Source organism: Cucumis sativus, chromosome 3 (genome assembly GCF_000004075.3).
Source record: "Cucumis sativus cultivar 9930 chromosome 3, Cucumber_9930_V3, whole genome shotgun sequence".
Classification (NCBI taxonomy): Eukaryota; Viridiplantae; Streptophyta; class Magnoliopsida; order Cucurbitales; family Cucurbitaceae; genus Cucumis; species Cucumis sativus.
The window spans coordinates 32,224,362-32,245,473 of record NC_026657.2 but is presented as its reverse complement, the minus strand read 5'-3'; the positions used below and the strand labels follow the sequence as shown (position 1 = coordinate 32,245,473).

Genomic DNA, 21,112 nt, shown 5'->3' with positions numbered 1-21,112 from the left:
CACGTAGATTGTGAGTTTCCTTCGGATTTTTTTTTATATATATATATGAGAGTTTGGTAAAATCAAAAAACAATTTAGAACTAAAGTTGATAGCAACATATTGTAATGAAACTTTGATGACACATTATTGACCTAACTAGTAGAGATCTAAATACATATGAGATTTGTGAGGGGAATTATGATGTTGATGTTTTTCCATTGGCAACTTCAACAGATGAAAAATAAAATATTGATATTTTAAAGTATATTGGAACTCACAACTTTAATGATTAGACAATGTTAATTCTCAAACTTTTCATGATTTTACACATATTGATGGCTACTAAAAATATCAATAAATAATCCAAAGTTCATTTTATTTTTTAGTGAAATTTTCTACTAACTATGCTGTTGTAATGAAACATCATCTATATAAATATTAGAACATCAAAGTTTCTGCTGTTTGGAGAGACTTCAAAATTTCAATAAGTTTCCCCAATACAAGTCTAAATAGAAAAATTCCCAGAAACATTAACTATTCGTTCTGATACTCGGAGGCACTAAGATACTCACCATTTTCTTCAAAATATTCAATTAATCGCTTCAAAAATGCATCATAAGTTACTGTATCGGTGTCGCAAACCAGACAACATTGTCTTCTTGCTCGAGTCACAGCTACATTCATTCGTCTACGGTCGCTCAAGAACCCTACCTGCAATGTTTTTAGAAGAATTTGCTAGTGCAAGCCCACAAAAATGTGAAGATCATAAATTTTTATACAAAGAGATGATACCTCCTTCTTTGAATTTGATCGGACCATAGAGATAATAATGGCTTCCTTCTCTCTTCCCTGGAAGCCATCAACTGTAGAGATTTCAATGTCTTTTAGTTTGTCGTCATTGCTTCTCAACGTTTTTAGTAACACAACCTGCAATTTGGAGTAGTAAGGCAAAATACACGTTGCTTCCAATACCATCTTCTAGACGACTGGCTCAGAAGCCTATTTGATTCGTTTGAATTTTTGTGTAAGGTTCAGTTCTAGAACAATTCAAGTAAAAGATTCTTTCTGTACCTGTGCAGCATAAGGAGTTATGATTCCAATATCAGAAGGTTGAACGCCACTTTGGATCAGTCTCTTTGCATGAGCCATAGCAACCTCAGCTTCACCTTCATTTAAGGTGCTTTCTTCTTCGTCCTTCCTTTCTTCCATTTCACACCTGAAGATCATTATAAACCATCATGGTAAGCCATACAAGCATTAGTATCAACAAATTAGTCTCGGGAAACCTCATTGTAATTTTTTTTTTCCAATAACATCTTTGCTTCTGGACAAGCTTCATGGAGAGAGATGGAATTACTTCGTGACTTGTATCAAATTTTCAGTTAAAGTTGGCATCAATACCCGGCTATGTCTATAAGGAGAAGAGTAGGTTCCGTTGATGATGTCTTTTTCACATCCTCAAGATCATAAAGCATATGTGCAGCAACACTTGAATGAGCTTTGATCTACATTTCATCAATGGATCGAAATCCGTGGTTTTATTGTTCATGATCAGCCAAAAAGTTTCAAGTCCAACAGATAAAAGGACAACCAATAGATCACAGCCGGGTATGGTACAAGTACCTTACTATCATAAAGCTCTTTTGATGACCAATCCATGATAAGTTCATGCATACGGTATTGGACGGTAAGCATTGACGTCACTTCATTTCCATACATTTCAGCCAGGCGTTCAAATAGGGTTCTTCCCAGTCCCTTCTTCTCTGCTTCAACACTTTGGATTGTCGGAGGAAGCTGAAGATGATCTCCGGCAAGAATGCATCTTGACGCCTGAAACAAACATCATCTCTTTTAAATTAGCTTGATACAAATACAAGTAATAATGCATCATCTCTTCTAGAAAGCATTATCCTATTTTCCTTTTTCTAGAGAAACAAAAGAAAACACTGTATTTCAAATAAGAACGTCTTCTTTTAACATAAAACTTTTGTTTTCAAGGAGATATCTCTAAGATAACCATCACTGCGCAAAGAGCAAGTCAGCTACTCTTTTCATTCAGATATCTAAAAACATCAGAACTTAGGTGAAAAGTTATAAATGTAGGAAAGAAAATGTCAAGGTAGCAAGCAATAACATGAAAAGACTATACTAGTACATCTACAGTTGAAAAAACAATCTGCCTCAACTGCATTAGACAGTCGTCAATATCATACTTCCATCATGCATTATTACTCATTACCTTTAACAAAGCTATCCAGCATGCAATTTCAAGTGCTTGGGCAGCTTCATCAATTATTACCAAATCAAATGAAATATTATTCAGTTTGCGGGAAAATGCCCCTGTCAAAGTTGTTAGAACAACATCTGAATTTTTTATTACATCTGTTACAGCTAACTGCTGCCTATTCCGCTCTTCCTTTGACAGTGTTCTAAGCTCCTTCTGGATTTCTCTCCGTGTGTTTCGGTCCTTGGCTTTCAGAAGCTTTCCATTCAATGCCTGTAATAGTTGCTCAGAACTCAGAAGAAGCTCAAGAAAAAATATTTTTTTAGAATACGAGGGAAAATTTGAATAAATGAGCTACTGGTTGTGAAAACAAACTGTCTGAACTGAACAGATAAAAATCACCGAATTTAACCAAAACCATGTAACAAAATGCCTCCCCTCACTTCAAAACACTAAAAAGACCTAAGAACAAAAGTTGGGAGACTCTGCGAGATTTCAGGCCTTCATGCTCCCAGCTAACTGCAGTTCTTGTAAGAGTTTGAGTGCTTGTGTGTCCATCTTTCTTCTCAAAATCTTGAATGTGCTAAAAGCTATGTATGTGAGGCTTTCAAAAAAGAAGAATTCGTCGCTCCTAGATGTTAGGAAGGGGAACAAGAAAACTAATAACATGCTCCAGTTCCACATGGTACATTTGAAAGATAAGAAACAAAACTCTTAAGTGTAGGCATCGCCAAAGTTTTACCTTCATCTCTTTCCGGATGTCATTTGCAAGAGAGCTATTATCCCCACGCAAGACCTAATATCAAAGAAATTTGTAAGAAGAAATTTCTAATCCACAATGGGCAAGCAATTACATCAGCCAGAGAACAAGACAGCAACTAGAAACTTGAGGGGTCAATCAAGAAATGACTCAAGTCTTAGAAAAATAGCAAACAATGTCATTTGATAATTTCCAGGATAGATTAGTTTCTAAAATAAAAAATTATCTGAGATGGATTCATTATGCAACATGCTTGATGCTCACATGATGAAGTAGAGAAAAATGATGTGCAAAACAAAATTATCTTAACTTTTTTGGTTAATTGCTCGGACAGTGGGGGAAATTAGAAATTAGTTCTTACTGCCAAATAGGTGATTATGTATACCTGCGCATCTAGAGCACTCTCCAACACTTGAGGAAGTAAACGAGCAGGATGTCCCACTCTCACCAACTTTACTCTAATCATAAGCATGTTAAGATAAGTGATCATATGTAGCACATCTATTCTGTTTGGGGATGAAAAAGAAAAAAGGAAATAATGCAAAGAATAACACCAGGATGGAAAAATGACCACAAAGGCACAAATCATGATTGGCATTAGCAGTCTATTCAAGATTCCTCAACTAGCCAAGTGCCAAGTGGTTATGTCAAACATCACAATTCACTCAAAAGATGTACTAATTTTTTTCCTACAATGTTCTTTATTTACTTTCGTTCATGCATGCAGATCGTTCTTTATTTACTTTCGTTCTTTGTGTATCATTTGGTGTGCTGGAAGTTTTGTTTTTGATGGCCTTATTTTAGCAATTTCTCTTTATTCCATCATTTTAAAAGTAATAAAGCCTTTTATTGATATATGAAAAGTTACAAACATGGTAAGAAAAATTGATGCCACATTTTTGCTTAATAAGTCATATCTGATATAAACAATAGATGCCACAAGAAAGAAATCAAATTGTTAAAAGTTTAGAAAATCATATGATATTGAATCAAGTGCAAGAAAATGATTCGACAGCTTATATATAAGTTTATGTGCATATTTTTTCATCATCATTCCTTTCATTACTTTAACAAAGTTTCACGTCTTCAGCAAAAATAAATAAATAATCAGTTGTAAGAACTTGTGCATAATGTCCATTCTTGGCTAAATAATCTTTAAATGTGGCAAGAAGTTTTTTCTCTGGAATTACAGTTTTCATTTGACCCACCCATTAAATCAAGAAAAATTCAATATTTGGTTACCTGTGAGGAACAAGCCTCTCAACAATGTTGTCGACAGCAATATTTGAAGCAGCACATGCAAGAATTTTTGATCCACGCTTTACTTCTTGTAAGATAATTTCCACCACTGTTGTGGTTTTTCCAGTTCCTGGAGGACCATGCAGCAGAAATACATTTTTTCCTGATAGGGCTTTCGAGATGGCATCTTTCTTTGAAGAAAAGAGAACAACAACAGTAGAGGCGTTTAAATGAGTAAACTATGTAAAACTGTAAGCGTAAACAAAAGGAAAGAAAAAGAGAAATACTTCCTATCCTGAACCAGGCTTATGCCAAGAAGCAAGAATATATGTTTCCCGTGATGTCAAAAGCATATACTCAAGAACAAGAACCTTTACTTAAGAAAATTGTGCATTAAAAAATACAATGTCAAAAGCGAAGGACAAATGGAATGTCAATCCGAAGCCAGGCTGGAGGAAATTATGAATAATGTTTCCCAGTTGATCAAAACAAAAAGAGTAGTCGATTTGCTAAGGTCTTATGCAAAAAGCCCTACCCATCTTGAGATACATTTTTGTAAGAATCTCCACCTTTCCCTTTTGTAACTTTATTCTGATTGACGTAAATTTTTGTGAACTCTTCAAGGAGGAATGTAGACTTCAAACATAAAATTGTCATCATACCCAACAGAAAGTTTCTCCTCATAAGTGAAAATAATAATAATAATACTATGATAAAGCCATAAGGTAAAAAAGCTTAATATTAATTTGAACTCTCCACAGGGAGATCTCAGCAATAGTCAAAGAGTTATTTGTCAAGGAACGAAATGGTAGATGCATGTATAACCGCAGACTACCCACTTAAAAAAAAAAAAAAGAACAATAATCTATGATGAAAATTTTAAGATGTTAGGAAATGCAAATTATCAGCTCATTAACCTGAGAGTGGTCAAGATTGGAGTTGAAGGGTTTGAATTTAACATCAGTTTTGGACATTGATGGTTGCCTCTCTCCAAATAATACAGGAATAAGATCAGCAGCAGGTCCTCTATGTACCCCTTTGCTCAATTGTATCAGGGCATCCTTCATCCTACGATATGTCACCTGCAAAAGAAGTAGATATCAGATTGTCTCATACAGTGGATAGGAAAAGGTAAGTCACAACTGATTAAGTATTTCTTACTTAGACAGGTAAATACAAATAAATAAAGCAATATAGTATTAAAAGCCTCGTTCAGTCAAACCTCATTTGCCACTTTCTCCAGCCGTAGAGGACTAGCTAAACCCTCTTCAGGAATATCATCAAAAGCAACGGTAATCGATGAGTCCTGTAGATATTAGCTCTAAATTAACAGTAGCGACAGTGAAAAGGAGAATCATCCATGTCAACCCAATCACACAAAAAAGATAATCCTATTATTTGAAGTGGAACTTACCTTCAACCGATAAACTACTCCTTGCCCAAGAGAAGGAGAACCTAAATCAGCTCTGTTGGGTTTCAAAACTACCACGTCATGAGTGCTAAACTGCAACGATAGTAACATATGCCACCAATTAAGGAAGGGAGTGGGGGGAATACAGATACAGGAACAAAAATGGCATTCAATTGCAAATGAGGGGGCACTAAGATGATCATTTGGTGCAAAATTATATAACATAAAAAGGAAAATAGATAGAATGGGAAGAAGAAGTGGAAGTTTATCAGGAAAACCATGACACTAGCAGTGTCATGAACCAGAGGGTGTTAGTTTGCTTGCCTTTGGGCTTCGGAAACTTTTGCTATCATTTGATTCTATGCATAATCACTTAAATAATATCTAAGTTATGTTATTATCCATGAAAATATGAAGTACGAGCTCAAATATCATTTCCTCTAATTTCATATTAATTATTCACTATTTAAACCGCATAAATCAAACTAATATCACAGTCCATAAGTGAGTCAGAGTATTATCGTAGAACAAAAAATGAAATAGAAGTAATTTAATACTTCACAAAATTAGAGTTTCATGAGTAGTAGAAAGGAACTGTCTACTTCTTCTCACCTTGTGGGGAGGAAGAACGTCTCCCTTGTTTGATTGAAATTCAAGAAGAGTTTTTCCCATGAGCCCACTCTAACAACAAAATCCAAGGCAGAAGAAATGTAAGGAACACCCAGACATTAAAGAAAAATAACACATAATCACATTGAGATGCATTTCAGTTTCCAACAAAATATCCAACGCGTGAAGTTAAAAACTACCGAAGCATCTATACACTTCAAGTTGAGAATAGTAGAACCCTTTTTCTGAGCAGTCTCCAAGTTCCTGGTTGCACCTGAGCTAATAGACGCAGCAATTTCTGCATCCTGCAAAAACCAGATTCTTCATTTTAGTAAAGCTAGAACAATTAAATCATTTTAGTAAAGCTAGAAAAATTACATCACCCAATTCATCAATCCCAAAATACTCACAATCAGAATATTAAAAACAAACATTGTTGCTAAAATAAACACTCATTGATAGAGAAATCAAACAAACAATCTTCAACTCAATATTCATTTGACACTCAAATTTCACTCCAAGAGGAAAAGGAATTCAAAAGTAAAAAGAAAAAAAGAAAAAATAACTTGGAAATGGGACCTTCTCCATGTCTAAAAGTGGGGCTGTGATGGAAACGAATTGCTCCAGAGTGATAGGAGCTGATTTCTTCTTCGTTTTGCTTCCCTCCATCGTCGTTGTTGCCGCTGTTCTGATCGTTGCGGAGAAAAGGGAGCGATTAACATACACTTTTAGTTCCCGGATTTTTTACGATAAATGCATTTGGTTTATGAGTTATAAAATAATGTACCTTAAGATCTTCTTAACTATATAAATTTTTAATACTTTTATAAAATAAAATAGTTTTAATTACCAAAAAATAAATAAAATTATTTTATTAAGAAGAAATAATCTCTTAAAAATTATTTTTCTAATTTTAAATAAATGATAATAGATCGACATAATCTTAAAATTTCTACAACTAAAAACTTGCACCTATTTAAAAAAAAAAAACTAAAGATTGATTAAAAAGCTATAATTTTTAAAAAAACACATTCACCAACAACTAACTTCTTATAGTTGATTTTTTTAATACAATAATTTAATCTGAATAGCTTTTAATTAATATTTTTTTGTGTGTTTTAGTGAGTTATATTGTTTTGGTATTTACTTGATTTGAATCAAATCTAATTAGTAATTCTGTGACATGTCACTGATATTTTCTATCACGTGTCATCCACATGTTTAGATATCATAGTATATATTTTTGTATTAGTTGTGTTATTTATAAATTTTATTTTAATCATTTGATGCTTAAACTATTTTATTTTCCTAGATCTTCTATTTTTTTCTAAGCTTGATCATTTTATTTATTTTATTAGAAATTTGTCATGAAAAAATATAGATAATAAATAAAAATAAAAGTTATTTTTTAAATGACAAAAGGTATATCTACATATATAACAAAATACCACTGTGATACTTATTATATTTAGTTGATTTTTCTAAACATCACTAATAAAAAACATTTTGACAAAAAGACTAAAAAAAAAGTGAGAAAAGTAAGATGGATTAAAAAGTTAGCCTTTGATTAAAAAATAAAAAAAGTTGGGACTGAGGGACAAATAAAAGAAAAATACTTGGTTCTTGCCAAATCCAATAGGAAATCTTCAAATTGTAAAGTTATTTTTTAATGTTCATACCAAGGCTGTACTACCTTCTTCTTTTTTTCTTTTTTTTCTTTTTTTTAATTTGGCTGTACAACTTTGCTCTGTTTATAATTTTTTTAATTTACGAAAATGTCTTTGTTTTGTTTTAGAAAATAAAAGATCTTATGGAGTTTTTCTTCAAACAATTAATTGCTATTCTAAGACCCTGAATTACCAATGCTTTGATTTCAAAGGGAGCGGGGAGGTATGATAGTTTTTGCACCACCAAGCCCCATCCAAAAACGACTAACAATTTCAACTAATTGTTCATACCAAGGCATCTTCCACAACCAAATTCAGTATAAAGGAATGCCAAAAATCAACAGTTCTTTATTAGATTTTCAAAAGCTGCAAGGATGATAATCGGAACAAAAATAATAATAAATAGAAGAAGCAATTTAAGAATGAAAGAGAATAGCAAAGCAATGCAGTTAAAAGAGTAACAATAAGGTGTGTAGTGTCATTGAAATGGTTCTAAATACCAATTGTTCCACATATAAAGAAGAAAAGGTGAAAGAGAATCCAAGTGTTATGTTACAAATTGAAATTTTGGAGCTTCAAAAGCTTATAACAAGCACGTTAGCTTGCTTTTCTAATCTGACTGACAATCAATATCATTTCAGTTACCATGCCTTCAGAGTTCAGAAGATAACCTAGCTAACATATAGATCCAACTGGTTCTTTTTTCTATTTCTTTTTTTGTTAAATCTACAACGGTATTGCTGTCGCAGCAAAAAGAAAATAAACATGGAACTATGGAAGTAGAACCACAAAAGAGAAGGCGTGGAGATTCAGAGTCTCAAGATGTGAAATTACTGCGCTCTTACATTGAAAGAAAAGCTAGGAGTTATACCTGGTTCTTCGACTTTAGATCTTAAGATTTGTTAACAATAAGACTTGTGAAAATCCCTAGGCACCAAAATTGACAGGGAGCTCTTTGGCACCACCAAAGTATAAATTAAACCGAATGAAAAAGTTTAGAAACCAAACAGACCCAGTTCACTGACTTTCTCCTTCTCGAAGGTCTCGAAGTACTGATAAATAATTGTCACTGCAAGCAAAATTCCAGTTCCAGAACCGATTGCTCCCATGAAATCAGCCAACACGGTCAGTGCACCAATGCACATTCCTCCAAATGCTGCCGCTGTGGGTATGTAACGGTTCAACTCTTTCTGTAAGTTAGATTCACGGTGTCCAGGCATGACCATTTGTTGTTCCTGCAAATCAAAGCATTGGTAAATCAGGAATCACTCAATTGAAAGTTACTCCTTCAATTCCTAAACAACGGTGGGCGGACTTTTCATTTCAACACTTCATTTTATGAAATAAATATGATAAAGGCCTGAAGTGTCCAAATTAAATATTCACAGAAAGAAAGCACTCAGGATCAAAATCATACCTTCAGTTGCTTGGCCACATCTCTGGCGGAGGAACCAGAAACTTCAATCCAAGTTTTAGAGAAGAGTGCACATGCTGAAAGCATGAAGACGAGATAAAACAAAGCATGGAAGGGATTGGCTGCCATATCAGCTAGGCTGCAAGAAAAAATATCGCATATTACCTAGAGAGAGAACATATGTGATAGGCAATATAGATTACATTTTTTTCTCTATATTTTTGAGGTGGTGGGAGACGGAGATTACAATACAAACTGAGAATATTACCTTGATGGTGGGGTAATGTAATAAGCAAGGCCACCAACAGGGATGGATTGGCCGTTTGAGTACTCAGATTCCTTCCATATACCCAGAAGATTCACCAGGAAGTTCCCACTGTACTTCCTGTACAGCAACTGTAAATACAATTCAATGCAATCAGTTAGGAGGAGGCATTGGAGAAGTGTATATTGGTTGTGCATGAATGGAGATTAATCAATTTACCTGAGAGATGAAGTAAAGGTTGGAAACAAGAGCAGAGTGAAGAATGATAGGCATGTTGGAGGTGTAGAAAAGCTTAATTGGGTAAGAACCCTGTTGTCCACGGGAGTTCTTTGACCTCACAGGCAGAACCACCCGGAATCCTTGGAAGTAGACAACAATTAAGAAGATCAAAACTGTAGCAAGCAGATTTGTGACATTAGGGAGATTCTGTCGATAGAATGCTTCCCGCAATGCACGAACCTTGTCTGTCCGGGTAATCAGCAGGTGGAATAAAGCAATGACAGCTCCTTCAAATTCAGCTCCTCTTCCACTATTAATGGTGGTCGGACTAAATGCTTTCCAAATAATGTTCTCACTGCAGAATCCAGACAATTTTGCGAAGTTCATCAATGACAGGAACGAGAAAATATGTCAACACCTAAGTTCAATGAGAAAGAATGACAGAAAGGTAGGAGAACCAGAACTTACCACATGTTGGTTGCTATGAAGAGGGAAATTCCAGATCCTAAACCATATCCTTTCTGGAGAAGCTCATCCAAGCATATGACAACAATACCGGCAAAGCAAAGCTGAACGATTATAAGAATAGCATTTCCCACGCCAAGTTGGCTAACGCTACCATACATTCCCGAAAGAACATAAGCAACTGCTTCACCGACGGCTATGAGGATGCCCAACAATTTCTGTGCACCATTTCTGAGAGTGGAAAATAATTGGGGAAAGATGTATACAAGTTAAATTATAATCTAAAGGTGAATATGGATCAGAAAAGGAATAATACTAGCAATATGGTAACCCGAACAACAAGAAATTATTATCATAAAGTATTAATGCATTCACAATCAACAAGAATAATAATAACTCCAGGAAAAATGAAATGCTACAAACATCATCGTTGCTAGTAAATTATAACAGATGTCATTGCGCACTTAATCTACAAGAAGGCAGCCATAGTAATTCAAGCCATCATTCTTCAACAGTACACATAATTTAAAGAAAATAAACTATAGAATGCATGATGGATCGAACTTCAATTACAAACTACAGCTTTGTAACAATTATTTCTTCAAACAAAGTATTTAATAAAGGCTATGATTCTAAAAGCATTTATAAGAAGTAAATTAACAAATATTAGCAAACAAAATTCTTTCACAATAGGGAAAAGCTAATGCCGGGCACGATTGAAAGTGGAACATCTACGCAAAAAAACTTAAATGAATACAACAGGAGGATGCAGGTCAAAATAAGTTATAAAATTGCCCACCCATATCGAATAATATCTCCATCTATGAACCCCAACAATCAGCAAGCATGGTAAATCAACAAACAAATCGCAGAAGTGTGTGTCTATAAAATAAATAAGATGTGAAGAACTTACAAGAGAGCACGGTCCTCCCGCACATTGTTGTCAACTTCAATAATCTTGGACCCAACGAGGAGTTGCATCACCATCCCAGATGTGACAATGGGGGTGATCCCAAGCTCCATAACAGTACCACGATTGGAAGCGAGGATCACACGCATCCAATAAAACGGATCTGCGCCTGTGGTGGAGTGAATCCCATACAGAGGAAGCTGGCTGCATACCAAGAAGATGAAGAGTGCGATGACAGTATAAATAACCTTCTCTCTGAATGGAATTTTTCGATCAGCACTCTGCACCTCAGGAAGAAACGAAAGAAACGGCCTGACCAGATGAAGGACTCTAAACCCACCTCCCATCTTCCTCCAACCAACTTGTTATTAACAAAAGGAAACGAAAAAAAAAAAAGGAGAGGGAAAAAAGAGTCAATAATCGAACATTACATTCAACAGATCTTAGACAATTTTAGATCTCTACCGATTCATAGAACAAAAAATGATAAAGAAAACCATAATCACGGATACGTGCAATAAAATCATGGAACATGCAAAATACCACCAAAAACATACCCAACAGATCAAAATACCATCAATTCAGGATACCCAAATTACCATCAAATTCAGCATGCCCAAAAATACCATCAATTCCAGCAGAAAAAAAAAATGTAAATCAAAGAAGACGATAAAATACCACCAAAAAACAAGAAATAAGCATTACCCAACAGATTAACTCAATTCAAGCCCTAAATTCGAATCACCCAGCAAAAAATGCAATATATCTCTCAAATCCCTCACAGAAATCAAATACCCCACAAGTTTCAACCAACAAATAAAGGAATCAGGGAGAAGATTAGAGGCGGAAACCCAGATCGAGGACCAAACAGAAATTGAAGGAGAAAAAGAAATACCTGTGTGTGCCCTAGCTTTGGAGGAGAAGAGAATAGCCGCCGGTTTTGACGAGAGGAAAGTAGAGAAGAAAAATCTGTGCGTCCCGATTAAGTACACGTTTTTTTCTTTTTTTCTTTTTTTGTACCAATGACATGAAATTTTAATATTGCTTTGTTTTGATTTTAAAACTTTATCATTACATTTAAATGAATCATCATTTTTCTTCTTCCTAAATTTTTATTGACCAAGATAATTAGTGTGTTTAGCTTCCATATTCAACTTTAGATTATTTATGTGAACAATTTGATTTATCATTACTTATTTATACTAAAAAGTTAATTAGTTTGTATGTCAAAACCGGACTAATATTTAAAATTAACATAAGTTAGCGATATATTTAAATATTTAATTAGTTTTTTTTCAAAAAAAATTATTGCGAGAACCGATCTAACTAATTCCACGTGGAAAATTATGCTTTGATCTATATGGAGAATTGCATAGAGACGAAGAATGAAATGGGATGAGAAATGGCATCCTCAACCCAACCCAACCCCGTAGAAATATCTAGCTATACTTAGTTTAGTTATTATCAAACACCTAAACCTAAAATAAAATGTACAACTTTCTTCTCGTTTGAACCAACATTTACCTCCAAGAACTTTCTCAAGGCAAGAACCAACCAAGAAGCCAGCAATTATATCAATGAAATCAAATGCCACAAATATTCAGACATCCATCCAAACCACAAACGTGAATCTCACAACCCAAAAAAGAAAGAGGAGAGGAGAACTTAAAAAATAAAACAAAATTTGAAAGTAAACTTAAGGTACAATTTATTAAGAAGTGATACAAAAGAGTAATCTAAACAAGATGGTATGATGAGGGGGCTATGAGCAAGAACTTCTATTGCATTTCTTGATCATTCTTACTTTAAAAAAAACATAACAAGCTGCTACAAAAGAACACAATGAATACAATGTGGGTGGGGATGTAAATGATGGAACAAAACCATACTATTATTCTCTGTGGTTCACATTAAATTCAAAAACTAATTATGTGTTGAGAAAAGATCTGAGCTTCTGTGCTATAAAGGACGATGCATGCAATGTACTCCAGTTACTGTGCACAGTTAGTTTTAGATCAGGGACGCCTGGAAGCCAAAAAAAAAAAAAGCTGCCATCTCGCCATCTTCTTTAATGCCATGATGAATGCAGCAAAAGATTCTGAGTATTGGAAGTATAAGGACTAGCTTTTCAGTTGTTTTTTATTAGACATTCATGTGGTAACCCGAACTCTTTGTTTGACTTAACGTGTCGCCTCCAAGGATCACTATGCAGCTTGTGGTGTAGAACCTACTCCATACAACAACAGTTACAAGCAAAATAATGTCAACTACAGGTTACACTTCCATTGCATGTTTAAAAACATACTTTCAAAAAACAATCATGAAGATGGAAGTTGTATCATATTCCACTAATTTAAGATCAAGAAATAAGCTCACATAAGTTGCAACAGAGAAGGTATAAATAAATCATGATAAATGCAATAGGAGATACAAAAAATTCCACATCAGCCACGAACTCGATAGACAAGACATGCGAGCAATCTCAGGCTCAACAAGCTATTGTGTTGACTAGCCATTGCATAGGTGAATTTTCAGCATTGTAGTATCAAGCCTATTAGGTACCAACCGTGAATGTCTTCGTCAAGTTAACTGCAGTTCAACTAATCATACAAGATAACGGTCTAACTTTACAACTTTTTGGTAGATAGCTCAAAGTAACTTACTCTCTTTCATATGTTTCGATACCATTAAGCCAACTCATAGCGGTTGAGGGCCAGTAATTTGGTGGACAATTTCATTTTTTATAAGTAACAAAAATAATCATAATTTATTTTTTTTCAGAAGAATTGCCACCCGACCAATTTCCACTGGGTTGCACCGAGCAGCCAGCACCCAAGGATTTTTCTAGCGGTTCAGTGGCCCTCCCATGGAGTCCTGATTTTGAATTGTTCTCAAGATCCACTGTTTTTTACGATCTATCTAATAAATCACTTGCTTAGTGAAAAAAGTCGATTGTTTTTCCCTTCATATCAAAGCTTATCCCTTCGCTATGATTAGACAAAATACAAAACAAATGGCTTGAAACCACAGGCATATTATATAAATCCAACTTCCATTTACTAAAGCTTTTATTGTTTTATCAAAAGGAAAATAAGAATTACCTGTAAAACTGTAGCAACAGCATCATCATCAATTAATTGAGAATATTCATCTGCCCAATCCTCCTGGATGCCGTAAACGGCTTTCTGTCTCTGAGCTTCCAGCATTACAGCTTCACGGTACATGAATCTCTGCCAGATTTTCCGCACATTTGACAGTTTGAATTCAATCTCCGATTCGTTAAATCCCTATAAAACCAAGAACCGTTACCAAAATCATTTAATTTTTTTTTAGTGTAAGTTGCAACTTCATTCACAAGTCAAATTATGAATGACTTTACCCTAAGAATGTTGATCAAATTTGGAATATCGTCTTCTCCTATTCGAACAGCAAAACTGTCATAGTTGAGCACATTTTCATAAGGAAGAAAAATTCCATCCTGCAAAATAGGGAAGGGAAAAAGAGTCGTAAAACATGATTGCTCACATTTGAAGAGAAGAAAAGAAAATAAATGAAATATAACAAAGAAGAAAGAGAAACAAGCAAAGTCAAGCACACAGTGAAGATGATATAACTTTAAAATGGCAAAAAAGTCCTACATTTCCATGTAGTAATTTCAAAGAATTTGATCATACAATATACTTCAGCATTTTATAAAAATGGTAAACATCAAAGTCTAACATAGAAATGCAAACAGATCTGCAATAAATGCTTGTACGTGAGACCACAAGCCACATTTAATGTTTCCAGCCAATTTCTAGCATATTAGTTGTTTTGGTATAAGAGCGTCTAAAAAACTTGGAATGAATGATGATCATTAAAACATCAACATAACTAAATGGGCGTCTTTCAATGCATGATTCTGCATCAGAAGAAATATTAGGTGCAATGTACCTGAATGATGACAGGAATGCATCCTTGCAAAATACTATCTTCCATACGCCCACTCCAACCATCACCCGGCATCACACCACAGAAAACAGAACTTGCTAAATCTTCATGATAATTTTCAGAACGTAATGGGGTAACAATAACATCTGCAGCATGTTGTTTCCCAAGCTTTCCTTCCTTGTTGGGGCTCGATCCAAATTCTTCTGCTACTTTTTGTCTAATACCCATACTATACCTGCATACATGATACAACCAAGCTTTCATCAGGTCATTTGGGAAATTTTGAAAGTATCCAATTCCCGACTGCTCAATCCCTAAAGAACTTTTAACAGTGAGTTCCAACTTGCAACTTGCAACATTCTCCTTTTTGGCGTCAAAGTAGCAAAAACGATAACTAACTTCCTTTTTTTTTTTTCCTTTTTGTAATCCTTCAAATATAACAATTTTATGGAAAATATTTCTGTTGGAAAACAGTAGGAATATTCTCCCCATATTTCAAAGGAATCAATCCAATATTGGAAATTACAATTATATATCTTACGTGGACTCTGGTCGTCCCCTTTCGTAAGCAGGTCCAAGATTTCCATTGAAGAAGAAGAAGGTCTTCCGCTCTTCACGAGGTCTGCAGATTATTGAATTAAGAATTCAAACTAGCTCAACTTTTTTACTGAAACAAAAAACCTAGAGAAATGACTTAGGAGAGATGTTTAGGAAAATCAATGAACGGTACCTGGCCCAAAGTTTTTTGCTCAATCTACTCCCATCAGGACGTTTCCATGCAGGAACCACGAGATCTTTCTCAGGGTCAAAGCAAGGATGATTTCCTCTTTTGCTAGAAGGTATATTATCCCAATTGTCCCCCCAATACGCTGTGGTTGAATGGTTGTGCTTAGAGTTTGTGTTACCCCAGTGAACCAACATCATGCTGTTCCATATCTCCTTGGGGGCATAGCAAGCACCTTCATCCCATGAAAAGAACTGTCTTCAGAAATAAAGTTGATAAATTAGTACAATACACATGCTTACCCAATGGAAGGGAAGTTCTATACGCACACATGAGACAATTTCCATCTCCCCTGCCCAAAAAAAAAAAAAAAAACATGCACGCATACCAAACACGTACCCATATATGATCTCGTCCAGATGAACGATTCCAGTAAGGATACTGCTCAACAATGTGATCATGTGCCTTCTTGTAGAAATCCAGTGTTAGAAAGCTCCTCAAGCCCATGTAGTCCTGATAAATAAATGCACTTTGGGTATCAAACAACTTTGAATTTTCCTCAACTCAATGAATTCTCATTACTTTAAGAGAAGTTGACTCGTGACAATATTTTCTGTATCATACAGAACAAAATTTTTGTGTCTGTTGCATTTCTGTTTTCTAGAGAAACAGGGCTTGTGAAGAAATATGCTGGGTCGACACCTCTCGACTCTTATCAAAGCAAGATGAGGAACTAACAGCAAATAGAATAATAAACCTTATTCAATAAGAGACAATTTTTCTCATAATCGTTAAGGTTGAAAACTGAAGTCAAAATAAAAAGCCATGCTTAGATAAATATATAAACAGTTGTGACAAAACGCCAGCATACGGTAATAAGATCACATAACACATACTGAGTATTTATTTATTGATCAACAATGTTCTTGTAACAAGTGTAAAATTCACTTAAACTTTTTTAAAAATAAAATTAACAATGATCGTATAAAAGGTCATACAGGTAGATTACGTTAATAGGCCTTAAGTTGGATGTGGTGGATAATGATATCAAAAGCATTTCTCATTCTTGATCATAAAGAACTAATATTCCTGTAACAATTCCATCAACCTCGTGTGCAACTATAACAATTTGGTGTAGCCACAGGCCATCTGGTATCTATTTCATCACATTCATTAACGAATTAAGTATTTACTGTTTCATGGTTTTAAAAGGAAAAAAGACCCAAGAACAATGGCAGATAATAGGACCAACATTTTCACGTAGAAGTTTCAAAGGGTCTGACCAGACATACATAGACATATACCAAATAGAAAGATGCTTAACAGATCTGCAATAGATATTTGTACATGCCTACCCTCAAACTCAAGTGAGGAGCATCATCGGCCCGAGTTATGATGCATGAATCAAGAACTGGGACAAAGAAAAAGTCTGCTTCTTCACCATTCAGCGTTCTATGTGGGCTAGCTAAGATGCTTTCATAGAAAGCCATCTACAAAAAGATAAGCACAAACCCTTTGTTATAATGTAACCTAGAGGATTACTAGGTTGAGCTATGCTCAAGTATTAAATAAACCCTAAATTCAGAAAATCAAGTAAAAGACGAGACCTAACAACTGGATTATTGATATTGATCAAGGAGAAAATGATATTACAAAAATTTGAACACAAGACTAGTAGCTCTGACAGCCATGTTAACTCACTGCTTGATGCAAAACTTCTTATTTAAGAATTCATACCTCAGCACCATACAAATCATCTGTCCACATTGTTGCATTTCTTTCATTGTACATTCTGTTAACACACTCAAACTTCCAATGACGCCCCTGCAATACCAAAGCAATACTTCATACGAAGTTTGGTTAATGAATACGACAAGAAATGGAATATTTATCTCATCCAGACCTGAAGTAGTTGGCTGTTGAAACCTGGGGGCAGATCATATATATATATCAAGGGTCTTCTTTTATTCACCATAGGTTTAAGATTAAAACTCTTTTCAGTAATATGCAAACGATCAGGTATATCAATTCGAGCTGGTAGTAGCCATTGAGGCCATTCCCTCACAGATGTTTGAACGGATGGAATGCTGCAATCAACTCCATACCAGCCCTCGTTACACTGCAATGCATGCCAAAAATAGCTTCGGAATGAGAAGTGACAGATTTTCCACAAATTTTAATAATGTTACTAATACAAATGGACTTTCCTCTTAAAAATTAGGAGGAATTTGTTATCATTCCTCTTTAAACCCAAGATGTTGTTAAGCATTCATGAAAATAATCTATTAAGTTTCGACGTTTGGATATCTCTACATTCACATATGCATCATGTTACAACTATTTTCTCTAAGATGGATGGATATACGAACTGGCATACATGAAATGGCAATTCAACCCTTGTCAAGAATAAACATAGAATTTATTAGTGGCTGGTAACAACATTCGGATTAGTTAACGTCCTACCTAAGCACGTTCTTGTGAGTTAGAATCAAGTATCTCCTTGGAACAAAGTAGAATAGTCCTAGAGATAATTGAGCTCAGGAGGAGTTGGACAGTCCTATCTAAACTTATATAGTCAATGAGAATTTGTAAGTACCTTGGAACAAAGTAGAATAGAACTATTTGATAGAGGTCATCCTCAATTAGGGTTTGGAACTAAATGGAGGAGTTCGGTAGTCCTATCGAAACTTAGAGTTCAATTTCCATTAATCGAAAGCTAGCGGTTGGGTACCCTGTTATAAGTTGTTCTATATTCGCGAGTGTTCGGACACGCTTACATGCACCTTGACTAATATTACAGGGCAACCCACCTGACCTACAACATTTAGGTGTCAAGGAAACTCATAGGAAATTAATTTGTAGGTAGATTGCCACCATGGATTGAACTTATGACCTCTTAGTTAGCTATTGGGATTATGTCTCCTTTTTTACCACAAAGCAAACTTACTATGATATAATTAGATGTAATCTTCCAAAATACTCGTCCTCGCTGTTCTTGAAACTTTACATTTATCCAAATTCTTAGAGTTCCATAAATTCTTTAATGGGTTTCTTCCAAGTTCCTCAACTAACATAGAAATAGCAAAGAAAACAGAAAAATATTAAACACATGCAACAAAGTAAAAATGAATACATAAAAAATTACCTGACAAAACCCCCCCATACAATGCCCATGTCCAGAGCATTGATTGATACAGGTGCAAGATACAGGTAGTTCACAGAACCTCCCGAGTGAACAGTCATATTTGCAGTCACATTCTTCTTTAAATTGCACCTTTGAAGCATATGCTTCAGCTGGGTCTACATTACACCACCCTGATTTGCTTCCATTCGTGGTGAAAATATTATCCAAATCAGCTTTTGTCCAATCAGTAACTTTGGAACCATTTGGTTCAGAGGGTGGCCTAATATAAACAGCATGATATCATCAGATCAAGCAAAAAGTATTCATCTCAGAGAAGATACATTCAGCCCAAGAATGTGTATTATTGTTACCTCATTTGAAAACCACATGCCTCAGCTACTGGACGATTTGGATATTTTGTGCCTTCCCCACAAAAACACATCGCTCTTGTTGTGTCACAATGAGCAGAGCAAATTGAGACAACCCAGGGCCCATATGGTTCCCCTTCTGAACCAGGATGGTTGCATTCTAAATTCACTTTCTCAGAGCATCCTTCACCTATTGTAACAGCAATTTGTGCACAAATGAGGACAATGAATCAAATAACTGATGGAAATTCAATCAAAAGACACAGTTCAATCAAACTTGAGCCCTAACTAAAGTCTTCTTCTTCTTCTTCTTCTTCTTTTTTTTTTTTTTTTTTTGTCAAAAGAATAGATTAAATGCATCTTCTGGAAAAGGACATAAGAAGGAAAGCCTCAAACAGATTTTGACTACAACTCTTGCAGATTCTTGAGAAAAATGATGAACATCCATGAAATGAAGAAACGGCAGATGTAAAACTAACCACTATATCCATGAAAGCACCGGCATTGTCCAAATTCATAATTACAAACACCTTGCCCATTACAGTCATTTTTGCAACCACTGCCACCAACTAACTGCCAAAAGAGATTTAGTTAGTTATAAAGAGATCAGTATTACACAGCTGACAGCAAAAGCGAGCAGTTAGCATTTGATAATATCTGAAACTTAGTTTAGGAGAAAAATGAAGAAGTTTGGGTATACACTTGTTGCCCATTATCCAAGATTGAAAAGAATGTCGAATCAAAGATTGAAACAAAAAACATGTTAAGCATAGCCAACTCTTGCTCAACTCTTACTCTTACAACTTTTCTCAATTTCTAACTACCTCAACAATCTGTAGGTCCTTAGTATTGGCATCACAACCAGAAAGCCACTGTCCGATATGAGACTTCCATGGTGCACCATGATAAACAACTGCATTGTGAGAATCAGGAGGAAACTTGTGAGTCAAATCAATGGCTGGAGCTGGATCTTCTTTGGCATGGTTGTTATAGGCTTCAGTAGACACGTTAACAGCAAAACCAGAGTTTGGAAATCGCCTTAAGTTATCCAAAGAAGGCACCAAAGGAAAGAAGAACAAATGAACCACAGTAACCAATCCAATAATAGAAGCAATTGACGCGCCAAGAGACCATGAGCAATTCCATTTCTGAGCAAAAGCCATGATCTCAGCCTCCTCCTAACAGTGTCTCTACAATTCACATGAAATCAAAACAACATTTCCACCCTGAATCAAGTTCCCAAGAACCTAAAAGAAAAGAACAGCCAGCAACATGGATTAAAGTTAAACCCCTATTTCCAAAGTCCAATACCAAGAACTTCAAAGTTCAGCTATAAGCATCAACATCAAAATCTAAATTCTACCATGAAACAAACCTTACACAAGCCATAAAAATCAAAACCCAACAAACAAAACACAACAACAAAATCAATCCCCAAATATTTTCGCTACCCCACATACCAAATCGTGACAAATACCAGTATGAGTTGACCAGCTTACAGCATTAATTTCATAATTGGAAAAATGGAAGAGTATAGGAACAAAGGAAGAGTACCCGAAGCAGAGGGTCGGAATTAGAAAACGCCAATAAGGAAAAATCAACGACAGATCGAGATTTCCCTGGTGACAGAGTTGCAATTAAATAACATCGTGCGATTCTGGGCTTTTGCTGGCAAACCCATATACAACAAATTCAGCCATTATATAAAGAATGAACAAATGAATAGAAAAAAGAAGGAGAATCTGACACACAAATAAGAAACCGCCAAAGGGTGGCCGTGAAGACGAAAGTTTGAATAGGCAT

General features: G+C 35.2%; 3 protein-coding genes across 6 annotated transcripts; all 3 read right to left on the bottom strand.

The window, feature by feature from the left end:
- Positions 1-329: 329 nt before the first annotated feature.
- Positions 330-6,996, bottom strand: LOC101207156 (DNA-binding protein SMUBP-2). 2 transcript variants are annotated; one of them, XM_031883312.1, is made up of 15 exons: positions 6,803-6,996; positions 6,424-6,528; positions 6,227-6,295; positions 5,618-5,707; positions 5,426-5,509; positions 5,121-5,285; positions 4,207-4,394; positions 3,350-3,470; positions 2,947-3,000; positions 2,220-2,477; positions 1,604-1,810; positions 1,382-1,485; positions 1,052-1,196; positions 773-907; positions 330-691 (listed from the first exon to the last, which is right to left on the bottom strand). In XM_031883312.1, exons 1-15 carry the CDS (start codon positions 6,890-6,892, stop codon positions 515-517), a joined length of 1,992 nt encoding a protein of 663 aa, XP_031739172.1. In that variant the 5' UTR covers positions 6,893-6,996; the 3' UTR covers positions 330-514. The 2 variants fall into 2 exon arrangements, with proteins under 2 accessions (XP_031739172.1, XP_004136591.1); XM_004136543.3 differs by having other exon boundaries at positions 3,350-3,422; positions 6,803-6,995.
- A 1,372-nt stretch (positions 6,997-8,368) lies between these two features.
- Positions 8,369-12,213, bottom strand: LOC101206918 (protein transport protein Sec61 subunit alpha). Of its 2 annotated transcripts, none has more exons than XM_004136542.3 (7): positions 12,059-12,213; positions 11,167-11,524; positions 10,257-10,484; positions 9,789-10,143; positions 9,573-9,700; positions 9,308-9,443; positions 8,369-9,125 (listed from the first exon to the last, which is right to left on the bottom strand). In XM_004136542.3, the coding sequence occupies exons 2-7, from the start codon at positions 11,508-11,510 to the stop codon at positions 8,886-8,888; spliced, it is 1,431 nt and encodes a 476-aa protein (XP_004136590.2). In that variant the 5' UTR covers positions 11,511-11,524; positions 12,059-12,213; the 3' UTR covers positions 8,369-8,885. The 2 variants fall into 2 exon arrangements, with proteins under 2 accessions (XP_004136590.2, XP_011652123.2); XM_011653821.2 differs by lacking the exon at positions 12,059-12,213 and adding an exon at positions 11,869-12,039.
- A 615-nt stretch (positions 12,214-12,828) lies between these two features.
- On the bottom strand, positions 12,829-21,092 carry LOC101206674. Of its 2 annotated transcripts, none has more exons than XM_031882020.1 (15): positions 20,864-21,092; positions 20,134-20,499; positions 19,789-19,882; positions 19,313-19,499; positions 18,963-19,221; positions 17,721-17,936; positions 17,555-17,641; positions 17,173-17,307; positions 16,217-16,330; positions 15,824-16,071; positions 15,635-15,715; positions 15,097-15,328; positions 14,543-14,641; positions 14,265-14,450; positions 12,829-13,390 (listed from the first exon to the last, which is right to left on the bottom strand). In XM_031882020.1, the coding sequence occupies exons 2-15, from the start codon at positions 20,470-20,472 to the stop codon at positions 13,292-13,294; spliced, it is 2,376 nt and encodes a 791-aa protein (XP_031737880.1). In that variant the 5' UTR covers positions 20,473-20,499; positions 20,864-21,092; the 3' UTR covers positions 12,829-13,291. The 2 variants fall into 2 exon arrangements, with proteins under 2 accessions (XP_031737880.1, XP_004136589.1); XM_004136541.3 differs by having other exon boundaries at positions 20,134-20,556; positions 20,864-21,091.
- Positions 21,093-21,112: the final 20 nt, after the last annotated feature.